Source organism: Pundamilia nyererei, unplaced genomic scaffold (assembly GCF_000239375.1).
Source record: "Pundamilia nyererei isolate P.nyererei 1_Seehausen unplaced genomic scaffold, PunNye1.0 scaffold00222, whole genome shotgun sequence".
Lineage (NCBI taxonomy): Eukaryota > Metazoa > Chordata > Actinopteri > Cichliformes > Cichlidae > Pundamilia > Pundamilia nyererei.
Genome location: NW_005187623.1, coordinates 490,324 through 515,465, shown reverse-complemented (window position 1 = coordinate 515,465; position 25,142 = coordinate 490,324). Strand labels below are relative to the sequence as shown.

Sequence of the window (25,142 nt, the reverse complement as noted above, 5' to 3'; positions counted from 1 at the left end):
ACATTCCTTAAAAAATTGTCAATTATTGAGTTTCTCTGGACTGATGGCTGTGGTTAGGGAACTTTAGCCATAGTTATTATCTGAGGAAAGTGGCTCAATGTGTTATGTGTTTTCCAAAAAAAAAAAAAACCTCTATGAGGGGAAAATTGAACAGATGTGAAGTGAAGACTTTCATCAAAATCTCCATTTTTGTAAGTCTATGTTTTCATTGTTATTGTCATTTATCTTGTAGTATTAGCTTCTCTTCTTTGGACATAGATGATCCATTCAAGGTTTAAGATGGAAGAATTAAGTCCCTCTTTCACTTAGCTTCCTTTGGCCAGTTGTACCGTTTAACTTCAATGTTTAATATGACATAATTTCATATTTCAACAGCACAAAATACAGATAATAACGAATAGTAATAATCTATAGTAGATTCCTAAATATCAGTCTTAGGAAACAATCTGCTTTTATGACAGACTTTTCTGCTTTCCATCATCTGCACAGTAGTTGGAAGAAGATTTGACTGCCTCACATGATCGAAAGCATCTTGGACAGAATGATGATTTTACACTTTGACAGCAAATGATAAAAAGGTTATCTGAAAGTCGAACCGTAAGTGAGTCAGAATAATGAATGAAAGTTGCAGTGTATGTGAGAAAAATCCTTAAATATCCTGCACGCTTTGCATGGAAGATTGCATAAAATTATCTGCATGCCAATGTCACAAAGTGATGGACAATTATGCCAAATTCTTTCAAGAAGTTAATTCTGGTAAACGAGCCACTATTGACTCCGAGTCCAAGGATACAGTACATTAATTTTAATCTGTTGATATTATTGTTGAATAAACAGTTGAAAAAGTGTTGGCAAATATGTCTTGTGGTGTAGTTCAAGTTTACCACATGTGAGAGGAAAAATCTCTTTTAAGTATTTTATTTTCTAAGGTATAAGTTTGACGTAATGAAACGTTGACTTATGGGGAAAAGGTATGTGTCTCCATATGGTACAGTATACTTGCTTCATAAACAACCTGCAAGTGTTTAGTAAGTCTGCAATTCAAGTCAAGACAAGAAATACTATTAGAGCACTTTGACAGCCATATAAACCCTTTGCATCACTTTATTCTTTTCAAGCAACGCTCAAACTGCTTCTTCTTTCTCTAATGTACTAACTTCTGCTTAATCTCGCTTTGCTACGTAGCTGACGCTTCAGCCAGCCAGTCAGGCTACTCGGCTGTTAATGCTAGGAAGCATTTCACCTTGCAAGGACTTTCCAACAGGAGGTCTCTTCCCACAGGTAACAGCAATATGCCGAGTGCTCGCTAAATCCACCTGTATCGCCATCTTTATCATCATCACTGGCATCTTTGTCAACATTATCATCTGTTGTTTGCTCTTTTTATCTATAATTGCTGTCACGATAATGTTGATCGTAATGATAATTGTCATCATCATGAACGGCAGCAGCATCTGCCCTTTGTAGTTAAGTCTTTTCGCTCCGGTGCATGCCACTTAGTTCTTGCACGGATTTCTCTACGTGCATTGCAGTGTCTGCCATATCTCACATAATAAGACCGCATCTCCATCCACTCCTCTGTCTGTGCTTTTATCTGTTCACGTCTGTGTCATCTGCCCCTGCTTGCACTGCAACAACTGTGATTTAGAAAAGAATGGGATGGAGTTCTGTCGAAGAGGCATGATTTGACAGCAGGTGATGGACAGATGAAGACAAAGAGTAGCTGGGCAGAAATATATGGTGAAGCATTACACGGCATTTCACCTCACAGTACCAAAGCCCTCTTGACATTGTAATATGTTTAAACATATCTGAAGGAAGAGGAGACTTGTTTTTGTTTCACAGCAGTACGACCACACGGGTACGCTGATGACACAGTTGGAGGAATGAGAGAGCAGTTTTGAAAGACGGTCAACTCCAGTCACGTTTAAGTCACTAGACGGCAGACACGTCGACTGATAGAAACCTTTCTTTAAAATTAGTGAAAACTATCCCACTGTTGTGTTGCAGTGATGTTGCATCAGGTAAAACAAAACAAAAAAAATCATACTTATTTCATTAGTGATGACTAAGAGGGAATCCTTCTACTTTAGACTTTTGTATCAGTCCAATTTAATTTTTATTGGCATGTCTAAACTTAGATTCTGAAAGTAAAATCTTAGTAAACTCTCAAAACAATCATTTTTCTTTCTCAGTTGCATTTTATGGTCTTTCCTAGAGAATGTATAGATGATTGGTTATTAAGATGGCAGTGCTAAGAAAGACCGTGAAGGCTGCTTTCTCTTTGTCTTTGATTTGCATTCTATTTAATGCCCAGAGTCGCTGTCCATCCTCCTCTTCCTTGTCATTTCTCCTCTTTTTAAATCCCGTTACTAAAGCTTTCTCTCCCCATGCTTTTTCCTTTCTTCTTTTCCTCCTGACCCCTTTCCGGCTTTAGAACCTGCTGCTAAAGAGGCTGAGGTCCCCCGCCGCTTCTCTCTCACTTCGTCTCTTGCTTCCTCTTCCTCCTCCTCCTTCGCTACACGGCGCACAAAAGGTACCAGCCTTTGTAGTTTCTTCCTGCTCTTTCCCCCTTTTTCTTATTTTGATCACATTGGCTGCATTGTTACTGATGTGCATCTCAATAGGTTGAATTCTAATTATTACAGTAAGTAGTTGTGAAGTGTCAAACAAAAAGGATGCATTGCTATATCGTACATATTTTAAAGTGAAAAGAAATTACATGTTTTGTGGGCTGGATCAAAAAGGAAGAATTGAACATTTTGCATTTTTTATATCATTACAATGGCGGTTGTTTGTTTTCTTTATTGCCAGATTTTGATTTGATTTGATTTTCTTTGGTCCACCGTACCAAACCTATTCTCCAAAAATACAGATGCAGGGAGAGGTTTGGAGAACTGAATGTTTTCACAGATTTCAGCAGAGATTTTCTCCCCACACTTCTTTTCCTCCAACCAGTTGAGGCAGATGGGCACCCTGTCTGAGTGTGACTCTGATGGAGGTTTTCTTCCTGATAAAAGTCAGTGGTTTTTCACCCCTCTTGCCAAGAGCTGCCCAAGAGGAATTGTAAGAAAGAGCCAGGGTCCACTTTTCTGTACAATGAGAATTCAAGTGAATCGAAACGGTGACAAATTTGTTTCGTATTGAGGTTATTTTAATGTTTTTCATTGTATTTTAAACAGGTGACTAGGTTATAGTGCATTGCCACACACCTGCCAATTTGTTTTGGGGTTTTGTTTACTCAGCTAAAATAGGAAATATAATTAAAGATGTGTTTTAAACATTAACCCATAATTTCACCTATGGAGAAAGGTGGGCTAGCTTACCTCTCATTATATCTGAGAGAGCCTAAACATCCAGTCTTTTGTGTGATTTACAGAGTGCCAAACAGAGTTTCTTTGTGTGTCTTTGCTAACAGTAAATCATTTCTAATACAGAGCAACATATGAGTTTGATCAGTACGTGTATGTGTATCACTCCTGTAAGCTTACAGTGATTCTGACCCACAGCAACATACAGACTTGAATCTACAGCTCACTTTAGATTTCTTGCTCACGTTTCTCTGTTAGCTACAAGCATGGATACATTATGCGCATTAGCTTGCCAAATTAGCTTCCATATGCACATCCCCTGGGAGACAAGTGCACTTCTAGTATCAGCTTGCTGGCTAAATAGCAAATTAGCTGGTCAGCAACTTCACCATATTCTCCTCTCTTGAGATTTGATTCGTGTCTGATAGAGAATTGCTAAAAACACAATGAGAGAAAGAAGGGATGGACGAGAGGTGGGCAGGCATTCAGTACAGATACTTTTTTTAAGCAACTGTAATGAAATAAGAATTTTGATAAGGTGACATTTGGAACGCAGGGTGACATTAAAAGTGGCAATAGAAGTGCAATATCTCTTACGAATACAGATGAGACACTGATTTTCAAGGAGGCAGAGGCAGGAAAAGAATTCAAATTGAACTTTAAAAAAAACTATTTCCATTCAGTCTCACTGTCCTCTTTTTATTGCATTTCTTTTATTATCCCTCATGCAGCTGAGACTGACCGATCAGAGCACTGCAGGCCACAGTGCTCAGCGGAGGTCTGAGCGTGGCTGCTGCTTTTCGGCCTGTATTTTTAATTCTAATCCACACTGTGTGCTAAGCAAGGAACAATATTACTCTATATTGCTTGATATTGTTGAAACAGATATGAAAATCTGTAGCACTACCATGTAATTTTAATTGCATGCAGCTTTATATTTAAAACTGAGAAATGTGAATTATGAGTAATTGAACATATGGGCTGTATTTTGTTCATCACTCCCTCATAGCGCCTAAAACATTTTTGTAAGATAAACGTGTGGTTTCCATGAAATACAAGCAGGAGAACAGGTGTAAAAATGAAAATGAATGAAGACTGAATTCCATTTAGAGACATTATTTTTACGACTCTGCACTGTTACGTCTTCACTGGACAGACCAGTGCTATCATTAATGTAGTTCATAACACTTGTGCTTTTTTCTGGTGTGATAGATATCTGATATGGAAGCAAAAAATAAATAAATAAATAAATGTGGTGTTGAGGCAGTGTTTTTACACAGATGTTAGTGTTACCATGCTGTGTTTCAACATCATGTCTTTATGTTTTGCTTCTAAGGAGCCAGGTTTTATTTTTATCTTTTAAAAGTGGTCTTGTAATAGTTCTTCAGCCCTTCTTAAGGTCCCTCAAAGTTTCTTTGGATGTTTTTTCAGTCATTTTCAGTCCCTGTCTCTGACTGGTGTCAGAGGAATATTTTGTTTTTTTTTTAAAGCTGCTTAACACTGACATATGAATCATTCAAGAATAAAAAAAAGACACCCAGTTGAAGGGATGAGCCAGCGTTGTGTCTACAAAGAAGCAACTTTAAATTGTATCTTTGGGCATTTTCTTACAAGCAGCCTTTCACAAAAACACATCATTTGTTCCCATTTCTTAATTTGAATCTATGAAAAATGCAAAAGATAACACAGTGTGACAGGCATGAAATAGTATTTCAACAGCATGATTCCCAAAGAGATATTAGCCAAAAATGTGGCGTGTGTGGGCTTCCTGTGCAGAGAGTCCTCAACACACTTGAGGAAACGGGACAAGTAGAGAAGATGAAGCGAAAGGCCTAATAAGGTATTTAAGTCATGTCATTAAGAAATAGGAGGTAAACATCTGGCCATTCAGTTGATACATCTAATGTTCAAAGAACTGTCAGTAGAAATAGTCTCAGTAGAAGGGTGGATGTGGAGAAGCCATTTTTCAGGAAGGGAGACAGGGAAAAAAGGCAGAAGTACACCAACATTTTACAAAAATTTAACTAAAAATCGGAGGTAATAGGTCTGATGGAGGGATTCATTCAATTTTCAAATATAAGCTGTCGATATGTTTATCAAAGATCAGAAGAGAGGTTTCAGGTTTTTCATTTCAGCCACTGGTCTTGGGGATTTTGTCAAAATTAATTAAATTATGAATGTGTAAAGGTACTGTCAGATTGTGATCCACTGTATAACTGCCTGGAAGTTGTGTGATTAATTTTTTAGCATCACAATGATCCCTAACACACTGACAGTGTATTAGAAGAAATGTCTGGAACATGCAGTAGAACACGATCAGTCGTGGCCTATGACTCCCCAGAACTCTAACTCAACATTGTTGATGCAACATTGTCATTCAAGTCAAGTCAGTTTATCTATAAGCACATTTAAAAACAACACACGTTGACCAAAGCGCTGTACAAACTGGAAAAACAATTGTTGGATCATATTGACAGAGAATGGAACAAAACATAGTCAACAGGAGAAGAAAGCTTGCTTAAGCGACTTCAGAGAGAGAGTTCTTGCACAGTACTGTATCAGTAACTACTTGATATAGTTTTTATCTAAAAAAAGTTGTAGAACTCTTAATCATTAAGTCCAAGTAACATAAAGTATGTATTGTATGATTGATTGTGTCTATTACTGGTAAAAACTAGGGACATGCATACACGTCAGGGGGATTCAAAGCCAGCTTACTTCCTGCAGTGCACAAATTATCACCAGTGGGTAGAAGACATGTTTCCATCTGCATACATTATGGTCGGAGAAACTCACGTATCAAATATGATACCAGGCACATTATAATATTACATGTGGGGCTTTATAGTACGTCAATCAAAACACATTTTCAGTTTGATTTTGTATGTGCAGATTTGTTTTTCAATGAATCAATAATTATAGATGTTTTGTGGTCAAAGGTCAAATATTTCTCACAAAAGATGAAAAAAACAATTCAAACATAACAATAATGTTTGCCAGCATTAAAGATTCAGAAAATACTTTAGTTACAACATATGAGAGATTACATAAGAGTCAGAAGCTACCGGTAACCATGTAGCCTGCATTCTCAGGTTTTAAATGAAGCAGCTGCAGCATCAGTTCTATATTCTGTTTAATTATGCTGATGGTCATGAATTAAACCCTGAAGAAAAGCATCCATTTCATTTATTCTCCAGCAAAAATAATTTTTTTAAATATAGCTGGAAAGATGGAAAAATAATTTTTTGTCAACTAATTGCTCTCATCTTTAGAAACTCTGTATCCAGGTGCCTATTACTGCATGGAAAATATGACTCTTTTCTTTAAAAAAAAATTAAAGTCATAATGGTCTTAAGATGATTCAGCCCACTTATGGCCTATGTCTAAATGACAAAATGCTTTTTAACAGAAAATAATATTACAGCTTCCTAATGTCTAAAAGGGGCTTTAAAAGGTTGATGAAAGGTGATTTGGGATGATGCAACCGTCTTTCTAATATGCTGGTTTCTCATTAATTCTCTTGTTGCATGTTATTTCCTCTGCCCAGGTCCCCTCTCTGCTAGCGTAAAGAGCAAAAGGCATGAAATAAAGAGTGATCCCACTCCATTTGGTTATGAAGGTACAAGGAGAAAGATGTTATTTCTTGATTGACTGTGCTTCTTTATTTCTGGATGATGTGTTTCACCTTTTGTAGTTCCATTTCGTGCGTGCTTTGGTGACTTGTAGGTGGTTTGTGATGTTCTTTTTGTCAGTGCATGAGCATCAAATGAAATTGGTATCATTTGTGTGTGTGTGTCTGTGTAGCTTTTGTGTGTTTTGATCACAGATTTTCCCTGGTAGTTGTTTGGTGTTTTCTGTTGCTTGTTTTGTTTTTTTTTCTCGTTGATTCTGCATGGATACAGTTGCATGGTTTTCTTATTAGACAGCACACTGACTGGATGTAATTGTGCAACTTTTAGAAATTGTGCTTTTTAAATACAGGTTTTGGGTTTTTGTGGTGCAGTTTAACGGTTGTGATGACAAAATTGGTATAAAGCAGTTGGCTTCCCTCCAGATACATTGCGCGGCGCTATGGCAGCAGTCAGGAAACGTCAGAGTATGACTAGCAGCACTTCTGCTGGTCCTGGTGGCACCTCAGCTGTCCCTAGATCCACTTCCCAACCAGGTAACTACAGGGGAGGATTCATCTCCTCCAGTCACTTGAGAGACTATCATCCTGTGGAGTTGATTTCAGTTTTATGTGAAAGTATATTTTGTTTTTTGTTTTGTTTTTTAATTGTCCTCCTTTTGCATCGCATTGACTGTCTTCTTTAAAAACATAAACAGAGGCTATGTCTGTCAAATGGCTTCAAACTACTGACCAGTCCATGTGTCCTTGTAATGATGTGCTTTCGTTGAGAGTTTTTATTTTTCTACTCCCTTGTTAAATAAAGCTTAAACAAATTTAAGAAAGAAAGAAAATTCAAATGTCAACTGGTTTGAGGGAAGTGGTAAAAACCTTTCATAAACCCATCAGAGGAACATTTTTACAATGTTAATAATTTAACATGATTAATTTCTTCTGTCTTCCTGTGCACATGCTCGGCCTTGTATACTCTCCTCTCCAGCTCCTCTTAAACGTAAACCTCTAAATAATCAAAAACAACATGATAACAGCACCTATGGCTGTTTCCTAAGCAGGAACAGAGACCCATTTAGAGGCAGATAAGAAAACATGTGCCAAAGATATATTATTAAATCACAGTTAACCTTCAAATTTTAACTTTGAAGCCTTTCAGACAGAAAATCTGTACATGCGACCACATCGGCTCCAAGGCTAAAAATAACTGTTGAATGACGACAGTGTTGGGGAGTAACGGAATACATGTACCGCCGTTACGTATTTAAAATACAAAATATGAGTAACTGTATTCCGTGGTATTTAGAATACAGTTACTTTGTTGAAATAAATGGATTACTCTGCGGTACTTCCCTGTTTCATATTGTGGCGGGTCAGGACTGCTTGGCTTTTGTTTGGCAGCTACGTTCTGTTATTCCAGGTGGCAGCGTTGCTGTTGCCATGGTTACAGGGTGACGCTCTCTCTCTCTGCGTGTTTCCTGGTTGAGAGAGTGCCTTTTTGTTGTTGTTGTTGTTGTTGTTGTTGTTGTTGTTGTTGTGCTAAGCTAATAGGCAGAATGCTACAGGTATAGCGCTAAAGAATGTAGCATCATGGGCAGTGTAGTCCGTGCTGCAGGGAGAATGGACTGCCATACACGTTATGTGTCTGTGAGCGCGAGGAGGGAGAAAAAGGAAAAGTATGAGTTGTCATCAAGCAGAAACGGGAGCTGGAAGCATGTAAATATAATAATAACCACTGCAGCCAAGAAGAGTGCCTGACGAGCCCAGTTGTAAGTAAGCTATTAAGACTCGACTGTACGCTGTGTTCATGTTTTCCTCCGAAACAATAAGTTCCGTTGGAGCAGCCTTTCAACGCCGCTCTCTGTCTCTTGCAAGCATAGTTGACCCAGACAACAAAGTAAAGCTATTTTTCGGCTATGAGCCCGACATGAAACCCACCTATTAGTCAGAGGTCCCTTTACTACTACTACTAAATCACAGCAATAGTACATTCACGTAGTTGTAAACAGCATGATAATATATTAAGTAATCCAAAGTATTCAGAATACATTACTCTCATCGAGTAACGTAACGGAATACGTTACAGAATACATTTTGGGGCATGTATTTTGTAATCTGTAATGGAATACATTTTAAAAGTAACCTTCCCAACACTGAATGACGATATATAGATGGGATCTGATGTTGAAGCCAGATACTAAACCAGTAGTGATAAGATAATGGAAAACCATAGACTTGAAAACATACCGAATGTTTGATATGAGTGTAACAAACAAGTGGTTGTTATAGACCACAAAAGAATTTGAAACTGCTCAAAATTATGCAGAATTATTGTAGGCCATATAAAAATGAGAAGGAAAGAGGCTTGTGACCACATTTTGATGACTATTTTGTGCCTTCAGAGATTAAATAAAAAGAAAGAAAGGAGGATAAGAGAGCTTATCACATATGCTGACTCTGGCTTTTTGTCCATAAGTTATACAGCTATGAAGAAAGACTGACTGGACAACGTAGCTACATCATTTCTCAAAAAAGGGGGAGATTTTGCAGCGTTTAGCCTAATTTGCCATACAGAAGAAATGAAGTTTCCCATAAACACTGTGAATATAAATGGATGCTTTTGTTTTCATTTCATTTTGGTTTTTGTGCGTTCCTTATTGTGTTTTTTGTTGTTTTTTCCTTTTTGAATTTTGGGGACTCGCTGAACTCAGCATTCTGTCAGAATTCATCAAGCACAAATAAGCTGTTGTGATTTGGTGCGATATGAATAAAATTGAAGTGAATTTACAAATAAGAAAGTTGGTTTTCAAGCAGCCCTTTCTTGAGATGAATTTCAAACCTCAGCAACCGTAAAATGGAGACGGAAAGTAGATGTGCAGTGGAAGAACCTGCTCACCCCACCTAAACCATGAAGAAAACAGACACTGTTATCAAAGTTAGGTCTGATTATCACTACTGCCTTTGGTGGGGTGTTGTGATGGTGTTAGCTGTGACGTCAAATGGAAAATACCTGGTGCTGGTGGTGACAGACTTGAAACATTCAAATCTCCCTTAGTTTTATAGAACCACAAATTTAATATATAATTCCAAAGGTTTTATATATATATCTTTTTTTTAAAAATAGATCAATAATTAATAAAAGGCTAGTGCAGTAGTTTTATCAAGAACAAAAAGAAAACTGCAACGAAACTTAACCTGATTAAAGAAAAGGTATAAAATATGTTGTTAAAAAGCTGATAAAAAAAAAAAAAAACTTTACCGAAAGGAGTAAGTGGCTGCTTTCAGAACCACACTGCTCAATTGCTGTCAAAGCAAAAGGCTCTTTGGCCTGGCCCTCTCTTCTCCCCCGGTCTAAACACCTCAGTGGCTGATTGACTGAGTGCACTCAGCTGTGCACAGGACACTGGCTCCACAGGAGCAGATGCAGTACCTGAAACAGGACGTAGAGAGAGCACAACACCAGCGGCGACTCACAATAGATCTGCGGTGATGTAACAACTAAAATCACATCTTAAGAGCTTTATTCTTTATTTTTACAAAGCACTTTACTTCAACAAATTGTAAAGTTGAAGAATGATGCTTTACAAATGCCAAGCTCTCACAGCTCCTTGCATTATTATAACTGGTGAAGCAGTTTTGGAATTCAAAAGCCTGTGTTCAAAACCCAGGCGTGTGAGAGTGAGTGTTTGGACCCACTGTGCAGCTTTTAAACTGTCTTAAACTGATGCTGGGATAAGCACTGTGTTTTTGTTGTTGTTTGTTTTTTCTTGTGTTTCTTTCTTTTTTCTGCCATTGTGGGAAAAAATGTTCAAATATTTCCCGTGTTGTCATTGAAAACCTCTTACTTTTTTGCTGCCGTTCAACAGTGTGCTGATAGATCAGTAAACTGCACCAGTACTCAAAAAGGTTGTGAGTTCAATTCTTCCCTGAGGCAAGAGTGATGTCTGGATAAGCAGTGTAATCTTTTTACACTGATACCATAAATATTAGACTTATTTTAAAATATGCATGCGCTGTATGTGCTGCTTCAGTCATATGCTAAAGTCGTTATTAGCGTGAGAAGTATGGGTAGTGACAGCCTCCCTTGTGCAGGCTGCGACTCGTACGGGGATTGAAGTCATCCTGAATGTGAGAAATCTGGCTTGAGGTTGAATTCTTGGAAACAGAATCATCAAGCTTTCACGATGATGTAACCAATTATTTGACTGCACAGCAACATTACTTTCCCGAAGCGTCATCACCTGCCAAGATGCATATTAATGCCCCCCTTTGTTTATGAGTACATTTTTAATGGTAAATCATGTGTATTGATTCCCCTCAGGCTGGGCCCAGCGGCGTCTTCTTTCCATGGACACAGAGGACTTTGAGACGATTCCCTCCAGCGCAGAGGAATCCTCCAACTCTTCAGACGAGGAAGGCAACAATAAAAATGTAGGCAACATTTAACTCTGCTGCCCACATCAGCTAAAAAATGTAAAGAAGTGAAGCTCAGATATGATTTGCTACATCACTGGATCATTTTGAAACTTTATTTAAGAGTGAAACTTAGTAAAACGGAATGTTGCAAATGATTTTGTCCAGAATTGAAACCAGGTGTGACAATTTCAGCAACAATTAGCATTATTAAACTTTTGCCCGAGTGAGGAACGTAACTCAACTGCACTCATTCGACTCCAGCTGAGTCATGTCAGCTGTCAGATAAATCATGACATTTTATGATCATGAACCATCCCCCAACTGCTATACACTCATCTCTCATTGCCTCTTCACCCATTCTTCATTTTCCCTTCTTTTTCACTAAATCCCATTTCAATCCCCCTAAAGGAGGACCCCTCCACAGCTTAATTATTTCCCATGTTCTCCCTTCTTGTTAGCAGCAGGCACTGACCACTTGACATTTAGGAAATGAGGGGAAGATGAAAAAGGGGTAGGATTTTAACTGCACGTGTCTGCCGAATATGGCAGCATTCCCACATCCATTATAATCTGTGTGACGTACACGCACGTGCACACTATCGACACGAGGGCTGAGCACGTTAGTGATGCAGGGAATGTAGCAGCTTAGAACATACATTTGTAGGACACTTTATTAGGTACTTAGCTAGATGTAGGATGGACTACATTTTCCCGTCAGAACTTCACAGTTGCTGCAAATTTGTCAGGTGCATGTCCATGATGTGAATCTCCCGTTCCATCATATCCCAAATGTGATCTGCTAGATTGAGATTTGGTAAATGTGGAGGCCATTTGAGTACAGTGAACTCATTGTCAGCTCACGTCATAAAAGCTCAGATGATCTGAGCTTTTATGACGTGGTGTGTTATCCCGCTGGAAACAACCATCAGATGATGGGTAAACTGTGGTCATAAAGGGATGGACAAGATCAGCAACAGTACTCAGGTGGGCCGTTGCACTTAAATGATGCTTCTCAGCAGGTAATAATGGGGCCCAAAATGTGCCAAGAAATCAGCCCCCATTCCATTACACCACAACCACCAGCCTAAACTGTTGATACGTGGAACCATAATGTCTAAAGCATGGATCTTTCTGCTCAGGTCCTGCCATCCAAATGCTGTAGCACAAAATCAAGACTACTCAGATTTGGTGTTTTTCAGATCTTCTGTTGTCCATTTGTAAATTGCCTGTGTATATTGTAGTGTCAGTTTCCTGCCTTTAGTTGACAGTAGTAGTTTTCTGTTGCTGTAGCTCATCTATTTCGAAGTTCAGTGTGTTGTGTATTCAAACGAGCTCTTTTTCATACCTTGGTTGTAATAGTTATCTAACACACTGTTGCTTTCTTATCAGCTTAAAGCAGTCGGAGCATTCTCCTTTGACCTCTGACATTAACAAGGCACTTTCACCCAGAGAACTGCTGCTAACTGGATATTTCTCTCTTTTTCAGACCATTCTCTGTAAACCCTAGAGGAAGTTGTGTGATTAAAATCCCACTAGATCAGCAGTTTCTGAAATACCTAGACCACCCCGTTAACAACCATGCCACATCCAAAGCCGCCTAAATCACCTTTCTTTCCCATTCTGACACTTGGTCAGATCACATCATGTTGATCTTGTTTTGGGTTGCTGCCATGTGATTGGTATATTAGACAAGAGCATATCTGTGTTAACAAGCAGTTAAACAGATGTACTTGACAAAGTGGAGAGTATGTTTGCATCATGCAGTCAATCACAATTTAAATTGTGTTCATCTGCAACAACAACAACTAAATAATCCCACATGTGGATGCAACTCAGATAAGACAAAGAAAAAATTGGGACATTCAATCCCTGTGGTGTGCATGTACCTAAAGACCCTATAAATCTTATAATCATTAACTTATTTATTACTATCTAGTACTACAAGAATAGCAAAATAAATGAAGTCCAATGTCTTGTCATTGGTATATTTAAATTTAAATGCTTTTATCTGCTGTCTTTGTTTCATTTTGTAGGGTATTGTTTATTACTCAGCAGTTAGAGTAGAACAGTACCACAGTACAGTAGAACAACTTTAAGCAGTAGCTTAAAGTCTTGGGATTGGCTAAATGTTGAATTTGAAAACCATTTCTTTCTGCAGGGTGACAGCAGCCGTTTCCGAGTACAGCTAACATACGAGTCTCGTGATCCGCAAGACCTCTCTCTGGAGACAGGTGACCTCGTCCAGTTTGTGGAGGAAGCAAAGAATGGAAACTGGTATGTTTTTGTTTGCTGGCTGAACCACAGGATTATTTAGAATGTCCCCCCCCACCACCCGCCATCCATTTATTGGCTGCTGTATACCCTCCAAACAGGCCTCCCTTCAAGTTTTTAAATTTCTGTTTTTAAGATATTGTATTCCTAAATAAAACTGAGCAAACATTACAGGGAATTTTACAGCATATACCTTTAGGGCATTCATGTTGCAAAAAAAAAAGAAATTGCTTGGAGAATGTTTAAATATTTGATTACTGAGGGACCTAAACAGTGATGTACAAAAAGTGTTGAAAGCAGTATTTTGCATAATTGTGTGGCAACACATTTTTAGGTAATTTATGAGGTGTGATCAAAAAGTTCTGGGAATGGGCCTCTCAGCAGGTGGCAAGCAAAGATTGTGTTGATGTGACTGGAAAACCTTTCAGAATATACTGTGCCAGCACACTATCACACTCTGGCAAGCACCAGTGTTCTGGTCAGTTTCTCCCTCAAGCGTTATGAGGGTACAGTAGAAGTCCATGTTGACAGCCTCAACCTGGAAGATTAATTCATGGTGCACAATCCAGTGAATGTCGCAAAAATAATGAGCGCTGCCTGCTCTCGGTCCTCACCCGAAGCACTGCCTCAGGGCTTGGAAACTGTGGACTCTTCCATTGAAACCTCAGTTGTAACTGGAGACCCAGTTCTCATTACCAGTAATGAGCCTCCACACGAAATTCATGCAAGTTTGTAAGAAAAGTTAACATTGGGTTACTGCGTATGTTTGAGGATTGCAGTAAAACCACAGAGTGGAATTTGGCCAGTGCGAAGGATCAAATCCCTTATATAGATCCAAATGTGGCTTCCTTCATGACATTGAAGGGGCCAAATTTAAATAGGGTAGGTTTTTTTTTTTTAAAGGCCAGTTATTGAAACCTTTTGTTCACACACAAAAAAGACTGCACATTGAGCTACAACACCTTCTCTGCAGCTCATAAAGACATGCCATACCCCCAAAACTCACACTTGGACACCTTAGACCAGATGTCCATCCCTTGTTGCTTAGAGCCTCTAATTTGATTGTTTAACCAACTTTTGAGAAACTACATTTTCAACCAGTTTCAGCAGAGGTGGACTGTTGGTTTCAAAAAAGTTCAGGCCTTAGCTTTTAAAAGTTAGTACCTGAGTCACGGACACCATGACATTCCCCAGCACCCTTATTAACCACCTCCAGTCGCTAGAAGCTTAGTTTATACTCTGTTTTCAACACAGACAGAAGACCTGATGGCCGAGCAGCCATTCTTAGTATATTTTCTTGAAGTCCATTTGAACTCCAGTGCCTGGGGCGCAGGCATAGTTTGTGCATTGTAATTTAAATTCTCTGTAGAAAAGTCAGTGCAGTCACAAAAAAGCCAGACAGGCAGACTGCATGCACAGACCCTCACACTTGTTGTCTGATGATTAAATTTAGGTCGTTTGGACATGAGCACAGCTAGGTGGACTTGTGGACATAGTATATACAGTATAATGTAGACTTCAAAAGGTATTTTCTGGGATAGCACAATAGGTCATACAGTAGAGGTATAGTATAGTATTTATTTATTGTCATTGTCAAGAACAATGAAATTGCGTTTGGGGCTTCCATACAACCCAAAAAAAGAAGAAAATAATAAATACCCCTTAAAACCCAAGTGTACATATTTAACCCAGTGTGACTCCAATGCAATAGACAATCCTTAGCAATAACATGAGAACATGACAAGTAATGTTGGTAGAAATTCAGACAAAGACCTGAGAAACATGACAAAGTACAACAATGCAACCCATTCAATATTATTGTACTGTGAGATATGATATCAGATATGATAGTTATCTATTAAGAAAGAGGGGGGGGCAGGAGGGGGAAGAGAATAAAGATATGATGCACCAATGCAGACCAGTTCATTGCTATTAAGAAGTTGGATATGGTTATTGTCCGTGAGAGGGGGGCAGAGAGTTCAGGAGCCTCACAGCCTGGTATCAATGTTTCTCCAGAAATATATTGTTTGCCTCATTGCTATTTAGCCTGCACTAATCATCCAGCTATCAGTTCTTTAAAAATGGAACCATTCTGTGTCCTTTTATTCATGCATATCTGACACCAAAATCATGTGCTTGATTGAAATAGTCTTTGTACCAACGGATTTCTATGGAGCTATTTTGTTAATTGTAATTGTGAAATTACCAGTCATTTCTGACAGTGTGTCTTTGTGTCACCCTCATCATTGTTTGTCTTTTGTCTGTTCAGAAAGCATCAGCACAAAGACCAGTAAGTGTTAAAAAAAAATGAAAAAAGCTGTTAACAGCCTGGTGCAAAAGCTGTTCTGCGCAGTGGGAGTCTTTTGTAAAATAACCCATGAACTTGGGTACTTTTATGGCTTGAAGTTGGGCTATGGTTGCTTTGATTAACACTGAGCCTACCAGGTTTCATTACGTCTTTACAGCAGTAAGGTAATAGCAGTCTACTCAGCCTACAACATAGTGGATGAGTCCGACTACCATCACCATGGGAGTGACAACAGGCAGCAGCCACTTTATGGGCTGATAGCATTTGAAAGAGGGGAAAAGAGCAGAATCAGATAAGCTGAATCTATCCTTACTGACAAAGTACCAAGGAAAAAAGAAAATGAACCTTTCAGAAAGGCAATATTTCCATGCATAGCCCATGTGTTTGAGTGTATGACATTGAATTATTGTTATTGTTGATCTTGTGTATTTTTGCATAAGAATTTTGCAGTTCCACTGCTATCTGTAATCATTACCCACAGCACGGCTTCCCTGTTTAAAACTACCTTCAATTCAACCACATTAATCAAACAAGCTCAAGAGAGGAAATGAGACTTGTGCAACGGGATGCTTCTTTGCTGCCCTGTTCTATCTTCACAAGGATTAAAGGCTGAGAGTGACTCACAAGGAATTAAAATTTCATTGACTGTAACTTTATCCTGATGAAGCAGTAGGAACACAACAAAACGTGTGACTGTTGCTAAATCAAGGAAGGTTGCAGAAAACAATGGCTTCAGATTAATAATAAATCACTGTTTGATTCACCTCACCAACACCATCTTTGCTTCTGACCTGACAAGGAAGCAGCAGCTACTGCCTGCTTGGATGAGCAGCCTCTAGAAAGTGAGCTGAAAGAATGTTTTGAGCTCATGCAAGCTCCTTGCATTAGAAAGTGATTAATAGTCTACGAGATAAAAGCTCAACTTGCTTTAAATATGCTCATTTTTCATCACCTCATGCATATTTCAGCCCTTAAAACAGTCTCCTGTCGACTCCATCTATGGATTTTTGCCGCTAAAAGGTCTCAGTCACTCATTCTCATCTCTGCTCTACGCTTGAGGAACATGAAGAATTCATAAGTTTTCTCTTTTCATTGGTTCTATTGCTGTCATATAGAACACAACTGGCACAAAAAGGACTACTGCAGTGTCATATAAAACTCTATGTGTCCTGTATACTAATATATGTCCATCATTTGTGTATGTCTTTGTTTACCTGGTGCACGCTGTTTTTGTGTATTTAGATTGTCCACTGTGCATTTGTGTTGTTATGATTGTGTATGCACTGCTGAAGTCAGTTTTTCCAACAGGAACAGTACCATGCTTACTAACATACCCCCCACCCCCCACCCCGCCCCATGAGTGTCTTGCACCTTTCCAGATTTAGGCTTTCACTTCACGTCTGCACCACACGCAGTGTTCCTGTCCCTGTTCCTGTGGGTTTGTGTGGTATATTTGTCTAAATGCTAGACAGCACACCCAGCCACACCCTGTCAACACTAATTTACATATGAGAGGAATAAACAGAGACGTACTTCACTCTAATGTGAAAGAGAAGAATCAAGAAACAGCTTCCCTACATCCTCTGTCAAGTCTTCAGAACTGCCCATCCAGTGAAAGCCATTGGCACCATAATTCCAGATGGAATTAAAGTCTGTTGTCATACTAGCCTAAGGATTGCCATTCATGTCAGATTACACCTTCAGTGTGCACATATTATTTTTAAAAACATTCATTAAGGCTTTACCTGGTTCACCTAATCATAATTTATTTGCAAAATTATGGTAAATATACCATAAGTAATATACATATTTCAGATTTCTTTAAAAGAAAGAAAATGGATTTTAGGCTCGTGTCTTAAACAGATCTCCTGTCTCCACTGACAGTAATGGATGTTTTGGCCCAGGTGATGATAGTAGTGGGATGCATTGAATGCACAACAGTCATCTTTCTGTCTTGTAAACTGTGTGACCATCACGTTCATTTCAGTGTTTATAAAATGAAAGTTATTATCGATCTGTCTTGGTTTTTTCAATATTTGGCCTAATGACTCAGTTTTCCTGCAGGCAGAAAGCCAGTGCAAAGATAAACATAGTTTCCTTGCACAGGTTGTCATAGGAGCAAATAGGATACCTTGGAAACAATAGGTGAAGAGATGATTTTTTAAATATAAACCACATAAGCATAACCTGGTGGCCTGGCAGTGTTGCTAATGTCTAGTGCTGGATCTTGTTAATGCAACTGATCAACAATGGTAGTCTTCACATAAAATCTAAATCTTTATTGCAATTATACTAAAAATACAATGAAATGATATATGGTCCCATTCAGTGCAAAGAAAGCAACCTAACTATCTTAAACTTTCATTCTATGAACAAAAAATTAAAAAGAAGACAATTTCTAATAAGTAAATATAGTATAAAAATATAAATAAATATATATGCTGATGTTTATGCATTTGTGCTTGAGTCATTATTGATTGCACAGGTTAGTAAGGCGGGCATACCCTTCAGTTTTCATTCATTGTTTATTACTTATTATTGCAACAGCCCTGTGATTTATGCTGTTTTTCAGTCTTTGTTTTAGCATTCTGAAGAATGCTAATAACACTGATGCTCATATTTCAACTACTGTCTCTAATTTGAGGGAGGCACATGTTTTTTGCAAGGCTGACACAGTAGCAGCTTCAATTATTATCTAATTTATTTTTTTTTAATAGGATGACAGAATTTGGTGTGAGGAAAGACAGGAGGGTAATGACTCACAACAATTATCAGGCCAGCCACAAAGCTCATCAATGAAAGCTCAGAAAGAGTCCTGATCACCATCAAACAACAGTAAACTGCATTTATTTTATGTTAAGACGCTACTTACTGTAAAGTTCCTACCTTGCCACCTTCAACACTAAATAAATCAAAAGATGTGTAGAAGTTTAACAATGTGAACCCTGCTTGTGGCCATGAAAAACATCAGCAAACACTACGCTGCAGCACATGAGTCAGTTTTGTTCCCTGACTGATACATTTCATTGCAGTTTGGCAGTGCTGATTGCTGAATCAATGCAAGCACAAATAATGTCTGGGGGAAAAGCTGTTATCCTTCATATTTATGTGCACCACAGACATATTAATGCTTGATGTTACTCATTCATAATACTCTTCCAACTTTCCTGTGCACTAACAGCATCCCAGTTTGCACACCCTGTATATCTTTCCTGAAGAGGTCGAAATAGTTTTTCTGCTTGTAAAGAAGTCCTGCACAGCGTGCCTGCAGGGACATTTAAAATATCATTGCTACAAAATTTCACTTACACCATGCAAAAATAAGCCTTTGGTAAAAGTTACTAAGGTTCTGATATCTGGGATTAGTAGCAGTGCAAGTCATGATAAAAGGGGTGTGTTATTTTTTATTTTTTTATTTTTTTTTAGCTAACTTTATAAAAACGCTTGGTTGGCTAGTAGTAGTTCACTGTTTTTATGAGGACCCAAACAGTAAATGGTAAAAAATAAACACATTTAATGTTAATTTTGCAGGATTTATTCCCCTAAAAGGCCTTTATTGGTTCACTTTTTGTTTTTAGTTTGTGTAGCAGCTACCAAAACCTCAGTAAATGACTATAAATTCAGAAAAAGGTCAGTGTAACCCATGCAATAATTCATTTATTTAGTTTCGATATCATTCTTCTTATATATAGGGAGATTATTTTCCTTTGAATTGTATGGAGCTACCAAAAGGTCACAGTGGGATTTTTTTATTTTTTTATTTTTTTGCATTACCTCTCAATAACATTTGCATTTCTTCTGACTCACAGAGAGAGACTGAGCTGTATGATTATACAGAAGCATGTATTATTTAGTAGGCCACCACTGGTTGTGACAGCTGCAAGAATCAGTGCACCCTCGGCTGTGGCTGCCCTGTACCACCGCATCTAGAACGAAAACACGATCTCTTACTGACTGCTGCTGAGAAAGTCTGTAGTTTCAGCTGTGACTGCAGAAGTGGAATGACACGGCTGTCGCAGTGATTGTATTTGTGTTCATTACTGTGCTATCGTTTTTATAATTATGGCTTAAATTCGTTTTTATTTAATAAGTGAAATAATATGCACCAAGGGCTGTGTGTTATGCTGGAGCTACTGTATACCTGAACTCTTGTGCTTCACATGGTATGACTGCAAATATATAATACTATGTATATTTTAACTTATTCTTTAAAAATAAGTAATGAATGCAAAATCATCAGGTGTCTCTCTGCACTCTGTGTTCTTTTGATCGGCACACTAGCTACACATATGGATTAAAAGGAACACAAGAATAATAAAAATGCTTCTGAAAGGGGCTGTGACCTTTCACAAGCTGAGCAGAATTGTATGCTTGCTGCTTTACAGGTATTTCATTTACAGTTTTTGACATTAATATAATATTTCAAATAACTTCCTGGCAGAGCCTAAAATAAACATTGGTGACATTTTGAAATCTATATTAAATAAAGTTCTAGCATCATTAGTCATGATTTTGTTTATGCTAAAACCTTCTTGTTCCCCTGTGCTGTCATACTTGGTCATTAATATGAACAGGCATTATCAGGATTCACTGAGAATTCACCATAACAGATAATTTCAGATTAACTTATGTGGTTCGTGGCTTTAGTCCACAGACTTATTTTCCTGTAAAGTTATTATTTTTGTTTTTAACTTCCTTTGGTTCAGCAGTTTGCTTCTGGAAATGAATGACCTATAATAAAAAAAGTATCGCTGCAATTACCTTACTCCTGTGTTTGAGTGAAGACCTTCCTCTCTATTGTGTTTCATGTCCTAGGCTAGTCAAGAACCTTTTAACAGAGAAGACAGGGTTGGTCCCATCCAGTATACTGCAAACAGCATCAGAAGGAGGTCACTCAATTCAGTAACAACACTGCAGCTTCTGACTAACCACTGGCAGCTTTGCTGTAACACACTCACTCACCACCCCCTCCATACCACCCATTAATCCCACTTCATCTGCTCCTCTCCTCACTCTCCGATGTTAGTTGCACCAAATTAACTGGGTGGTCCACCTGCTGTTGGAGAGGAAGGAGAAAAGGGATGAAGTGGAGGGGGATGGAAGAGTTTTGGCTTGAATGCAAATGCCACTGACTGAAGCACATTCATCTCTCTGTCTCTGTCTCTGTCTCTCTGATTGATGTTAGATAAAACTTCACTTGTTTTTTTGAATTGTCAATTTTCGGTAACTGATGTTTAGATTCAGACTTTGATACCATGAAATTAATAATTACCTGGGACATGGCAGACTATTTCCAGTTGCAACAATAAAGCTGTTACTGGCTTTCAATCAGGTGCTTTCACTCGTCAGCTGTTTAGAGCAGTTAAATCAAGCTCTTTGTCATTTCTCCCACTTCGGGCAGGTGTGTAGAGTAGGTATACTTGACTAAGACCCCATAGAGGGAGGCTAGTTATGCTACTCCTGGGCAGATTCTGGGTGGAGCATAACTAAGTGAACATGAGCCAACTCAACTAGCATTAGCATGTTGCAGTTTTGCATAAAGTGGCTCCTGCTGCTAGTCATGCTCGCAGTATAGTTGTAATTTGAAGAATTAACCAGCTAGCTACTATAGCAGCTGGTTACAACTAGCACTGTTTCTGTCACAGATATCGTCTATATTCACTCAGCACACATTATTTTCTTTCCTGTATATCTATTCTTGCTTCCATCCCATTTACATTTGACAAATAAACAGAAATTTCTCACGTCATGCTCACGAGGTTTGTGGTGACACGCTTTGTTTGACTAAGATGTTTTTAGTTTGTGAAAAGAAATTAAGCCAAAGGAGAAACTACTAGAAATCTTATCATTTATATTTGCTTAAAATGCATTCAAATAGTTTCCATATACTTGCCAACATATTTTTAAGCTGACTATTAGTAACATTTTCTGGGCATTAACTATCAGATACATCCATGTAAATCGGTAGCGTGCTGCAAGTAGCATGAGGAGTTTTGTGATTAATATGATTAACATACCAGCTACACGTGATTTAATGTTAATTTATATTTGGGGAAATGCTTATGAGCTCCTCATACTTTATATCCACATAGAAAGGACTCTATACACAGCTTTAATATATTTATATCTTTAACTTTGAGCACATATTGTTAATCTTAATACTGGGTTGATGAGATCAGGCATTCATAGACAAAGTGTATGCTTTTCCCACAGGATAGACCCTTCTATTTTTCCCCTCTCTCATTCTTTCCTCATCTCTGTCCTCTCTGTCCTTAATCCATCTCCCTACCATCTCAACGCTCCCATGCCGACTTGAAGGCTTGTCCTTGAAGTGTTTTTTTCTTTTTTTTTGCTGTGGCCTTGCTTGTGTTGTTATGGTGTGTTCCCTCTTAAAAAGAACTACCTCTTCTGTCAGGTCACTTACCATCATCCTCTACTCCTTTTTATCATTTTCCTCTTTGTTTCTGTGTTTTTTCATACTTAAGGCAGACCCACTTCCATGCTCTAGCAGTTGACCTTCAGCATTTTAGTTAAGTGGAGTCCATTTACAAAAAGCTCTCTTCACCTGTCTGCACTGAGTGCCCTTATCTGCCTTCCCTATAATTTTCTATGCAACGAACTGGCTGATATTATTGCAGTCTGAATATTGCTCTATTATGTCTTCTTTTTTTAATGCTTGATTTTTTTGGGGGGGGTTCTTTTTTTTATTGGAACTGCAGTCTGGGCTGTGCATCCTCATTCTTAAGTGCTGTTTGAATTTTGAATACTACATTTTGTAATGGCATCAACATTGACTTGATGCTTTCTTGTCTTTGCAGATATCTTCAGTGATCTGTGTACGGCAGCTCTCTCCGACTCTGAAAATGAAGCCAGTACATGGGGAGATGTGTCTCAGGACAGCAAATAAACATGGATGACCACTATAGTTCATTATATTTAACTACAAATATGGCTGATGACTATAACTGTAGGTTTTTTTAACTGTAATTTCCTAAGCTGGACAATTCTAGGTTTTCTACTTGTAGCTCTTATTAATGAATTTGCAAATATGGCCTGCTATTGTTTTTCAAATGTAGTTTTTTTAGAAAAAAGCCTGCCTGAATGCCACAGTAGGAAAGCCATATAAGGTTTTTAATTCAAGGAAGTGCCAGCATGTCTCTGTGGGGAACTGAAGCTTTCATGGATGCTGAACTGAAAGTTAAATCATTACTTTCTGTGGAGAATGCTGGATGCCTGGAAATGTAAAACCTTTTCTGACCTGGATAACCTTAGGGAAAGTGACAATTTCCATGTGCTGGTTGTAAGCAGGCTTTGGGGAGGCGGCCTGGTTTGCTGTTACCCTGCACTGAAGCAGAACTCTTTAAGATCAAATTCTTACACTGATGCCCAAATGTTTCAGCATTTCATGTTCAAAATATATATAATTAATTGCAAGTTGTTTTCTTTGGTTTTCTCAATCCTAGTGGAGCACGCACACGAATTATATCAAGTATAGAGTTGCTTCAGAGACTATTCTGACTACTCCTATGTTTTCACACTCGTACAGGTTTTCAACCACCATCATGTGTGTCCTTTGCATGTTTTCCCTGTGTTTGCGTGGGTTATCTCCGGATACTCCAGCTTCCTCCCACAGTCCAAAGACATGCAGTTAGTGAGGATAGGTTGACTGGCAACTTAAATTGCCCCTAGGTGTGGTTGCAGATGTGAATGTGAATGCAAATGGTTGTCTGTGTCTATGTGTTAGCCCTGCGACAGATTGGCCACCTGTCCAGGGTGTACCCTGCCTCCCGTCCTAAGACAGCTGGGATAGGCTCCAGCCCCCCTGCGACCTTGAAACGGATAAGCAGAAGAGAACGGATGGATGGAAACTTAAAAATCAAATATTACAAAACCGTCTTTGTCACTTTTAAGTTTGCTTTGTTAAGTTTCCGCAACCATTAGACATTAAGTAAATTTTCCAGACACCAAGCTACTTCTGAGTGTGTGGGAAGGGTCCATAGACCATGTAGATTGTTGCCGACATGGTTCATCTTTTGGCGGATTCTCCCATCAGTGACTGTTCTCACTCGGTTATGTAGTTTGCCTGAAATTATAACTTTAGGAATTGCTGGATTAGTTTTTTTTGTTTGTTTATTTCTTTGTTTTTCCATTTCACAATATTTAATGGCACTGAGGTCAGCTTAATTAATAAAGAAAAGTCTGATTTTTCCCCCCCTGTGTATATAAATTCCTTGTGTATATTTAAACCTATTTAATAATAGGTCAGTGAATGGATCTGAATACTTTCTGAAGTAACTCTTTTGTTTCAACTTCCCCACTGTCTGTTAGACTCACAAACAATGTGTGTAATTTGCCAAATGGCTGGAAATTACTCACCAAACAACCAGAGAGCTAGGGCTGAACACATCGGTTTGCTGAATGTAATAACATATGAATATAGCCTTTGTTTTTATGTCATACGGGGACAGAAACTGGAAGAAGACTTGAAGTCAATTTGTCTTCTGGTAACAAGTAAAGAACTGTGCAGATTGTGTATCATTAACTGTCTAAAAACAGCTTTTTGCTCCATGCAAAAACAAAGTTGATGAGAGTGGTGTGTTGATGAGACCTAAGTGCAAAGAGAAGGCTGTAATACTAAAAGAACTCAGCAGAACTGCAGAGTTGGATGTCACTAGAAGCAAACCCGTTTAATTTACACATATCTGTCTCATTGTTCATATAAAATGCATTCATTTGTTCAGTTTTAGTTCCAAAGTCTGCTGCTGTATCAGGGGTGCAAAATGTGGGGAAAAGTCATTCAAGAAGAATTTCCTTTATCAGTTAATGATAGCTAATTACTCTCTATCAGAAAATACATGAGAAGTAAAACAATCATGTTTTCCATTTTATGCTCTATATAGCTTCAATGAATAGCACACAGAAGAAGTCAAAAGGCTTTTGATGGAGATGAAGCATTAATGTTTAAGGAAATGGAATTATCTCTACGATGTGTTGAGCTGCATGCCACCGAGATAAAGTAAGACTCATTTTTACATAATGAGATTTTCACTACCAATCTTGTTAAGAACATTTCACACTTTGATTCCCTGCATGCCAGCTGCTATTTAAAGACAGGACTTATGGTATTCATACATAGTTTCTGATTTGTGTGCATGCACTGTACAATAGCTAGAAAATGTGCTTTCTAAGCAATCTAATCCCAGATATGAGTTTCTGC

At 38.3% G+C, this 25,142-nt stretch overlaps 1 protein-coding gene across 1 annotated transcript in view; it reads left to right on the top strand.

The window, feature by feature from the left end:
- LOC102207745 (uncharacterized) overlaps nt 1-23,359 on the top strand; it is a 29,107-nt gene extending 5,748 nt beyond the window's left edge. Inside the window, exons 3-10 of the mRNA XM_005748436.1 lie at nt 1,186-1,281; nt 2,438-2,536; nt 6,859-6,930; nt 7,366-7,476; nt 11,252-11,361; nt 13,505-13,620; nt 20,741-20,814; nt 22,744-23,359. Coding sequence (XP_005748493.1) covers nt 1,186-1,281; nt 2,438-2,536; nt 6,859-6,930; nt 7,366-7,476; nt 11,252-11,361; nt 13,505-13,620; nt 20,741-20,814; nt 22,744-22,832 — 767 coding nt within the window. The 3' untranslated portion in view covers nt 22,833-23,359. The remainder of the gene's footprint in view (nt 1-1,185; nt 1,282-2,437; nt 2,537-6,858; nt 6,931-7,365; nt 7,477-11,251; nt 11,362-13,504; nt 13,621-20,740; nt 20,815-22,743) is intronic.
- The last annotated feature ends 1,783 nt before the right edge of the window (nt 23,360-25,142 follow it).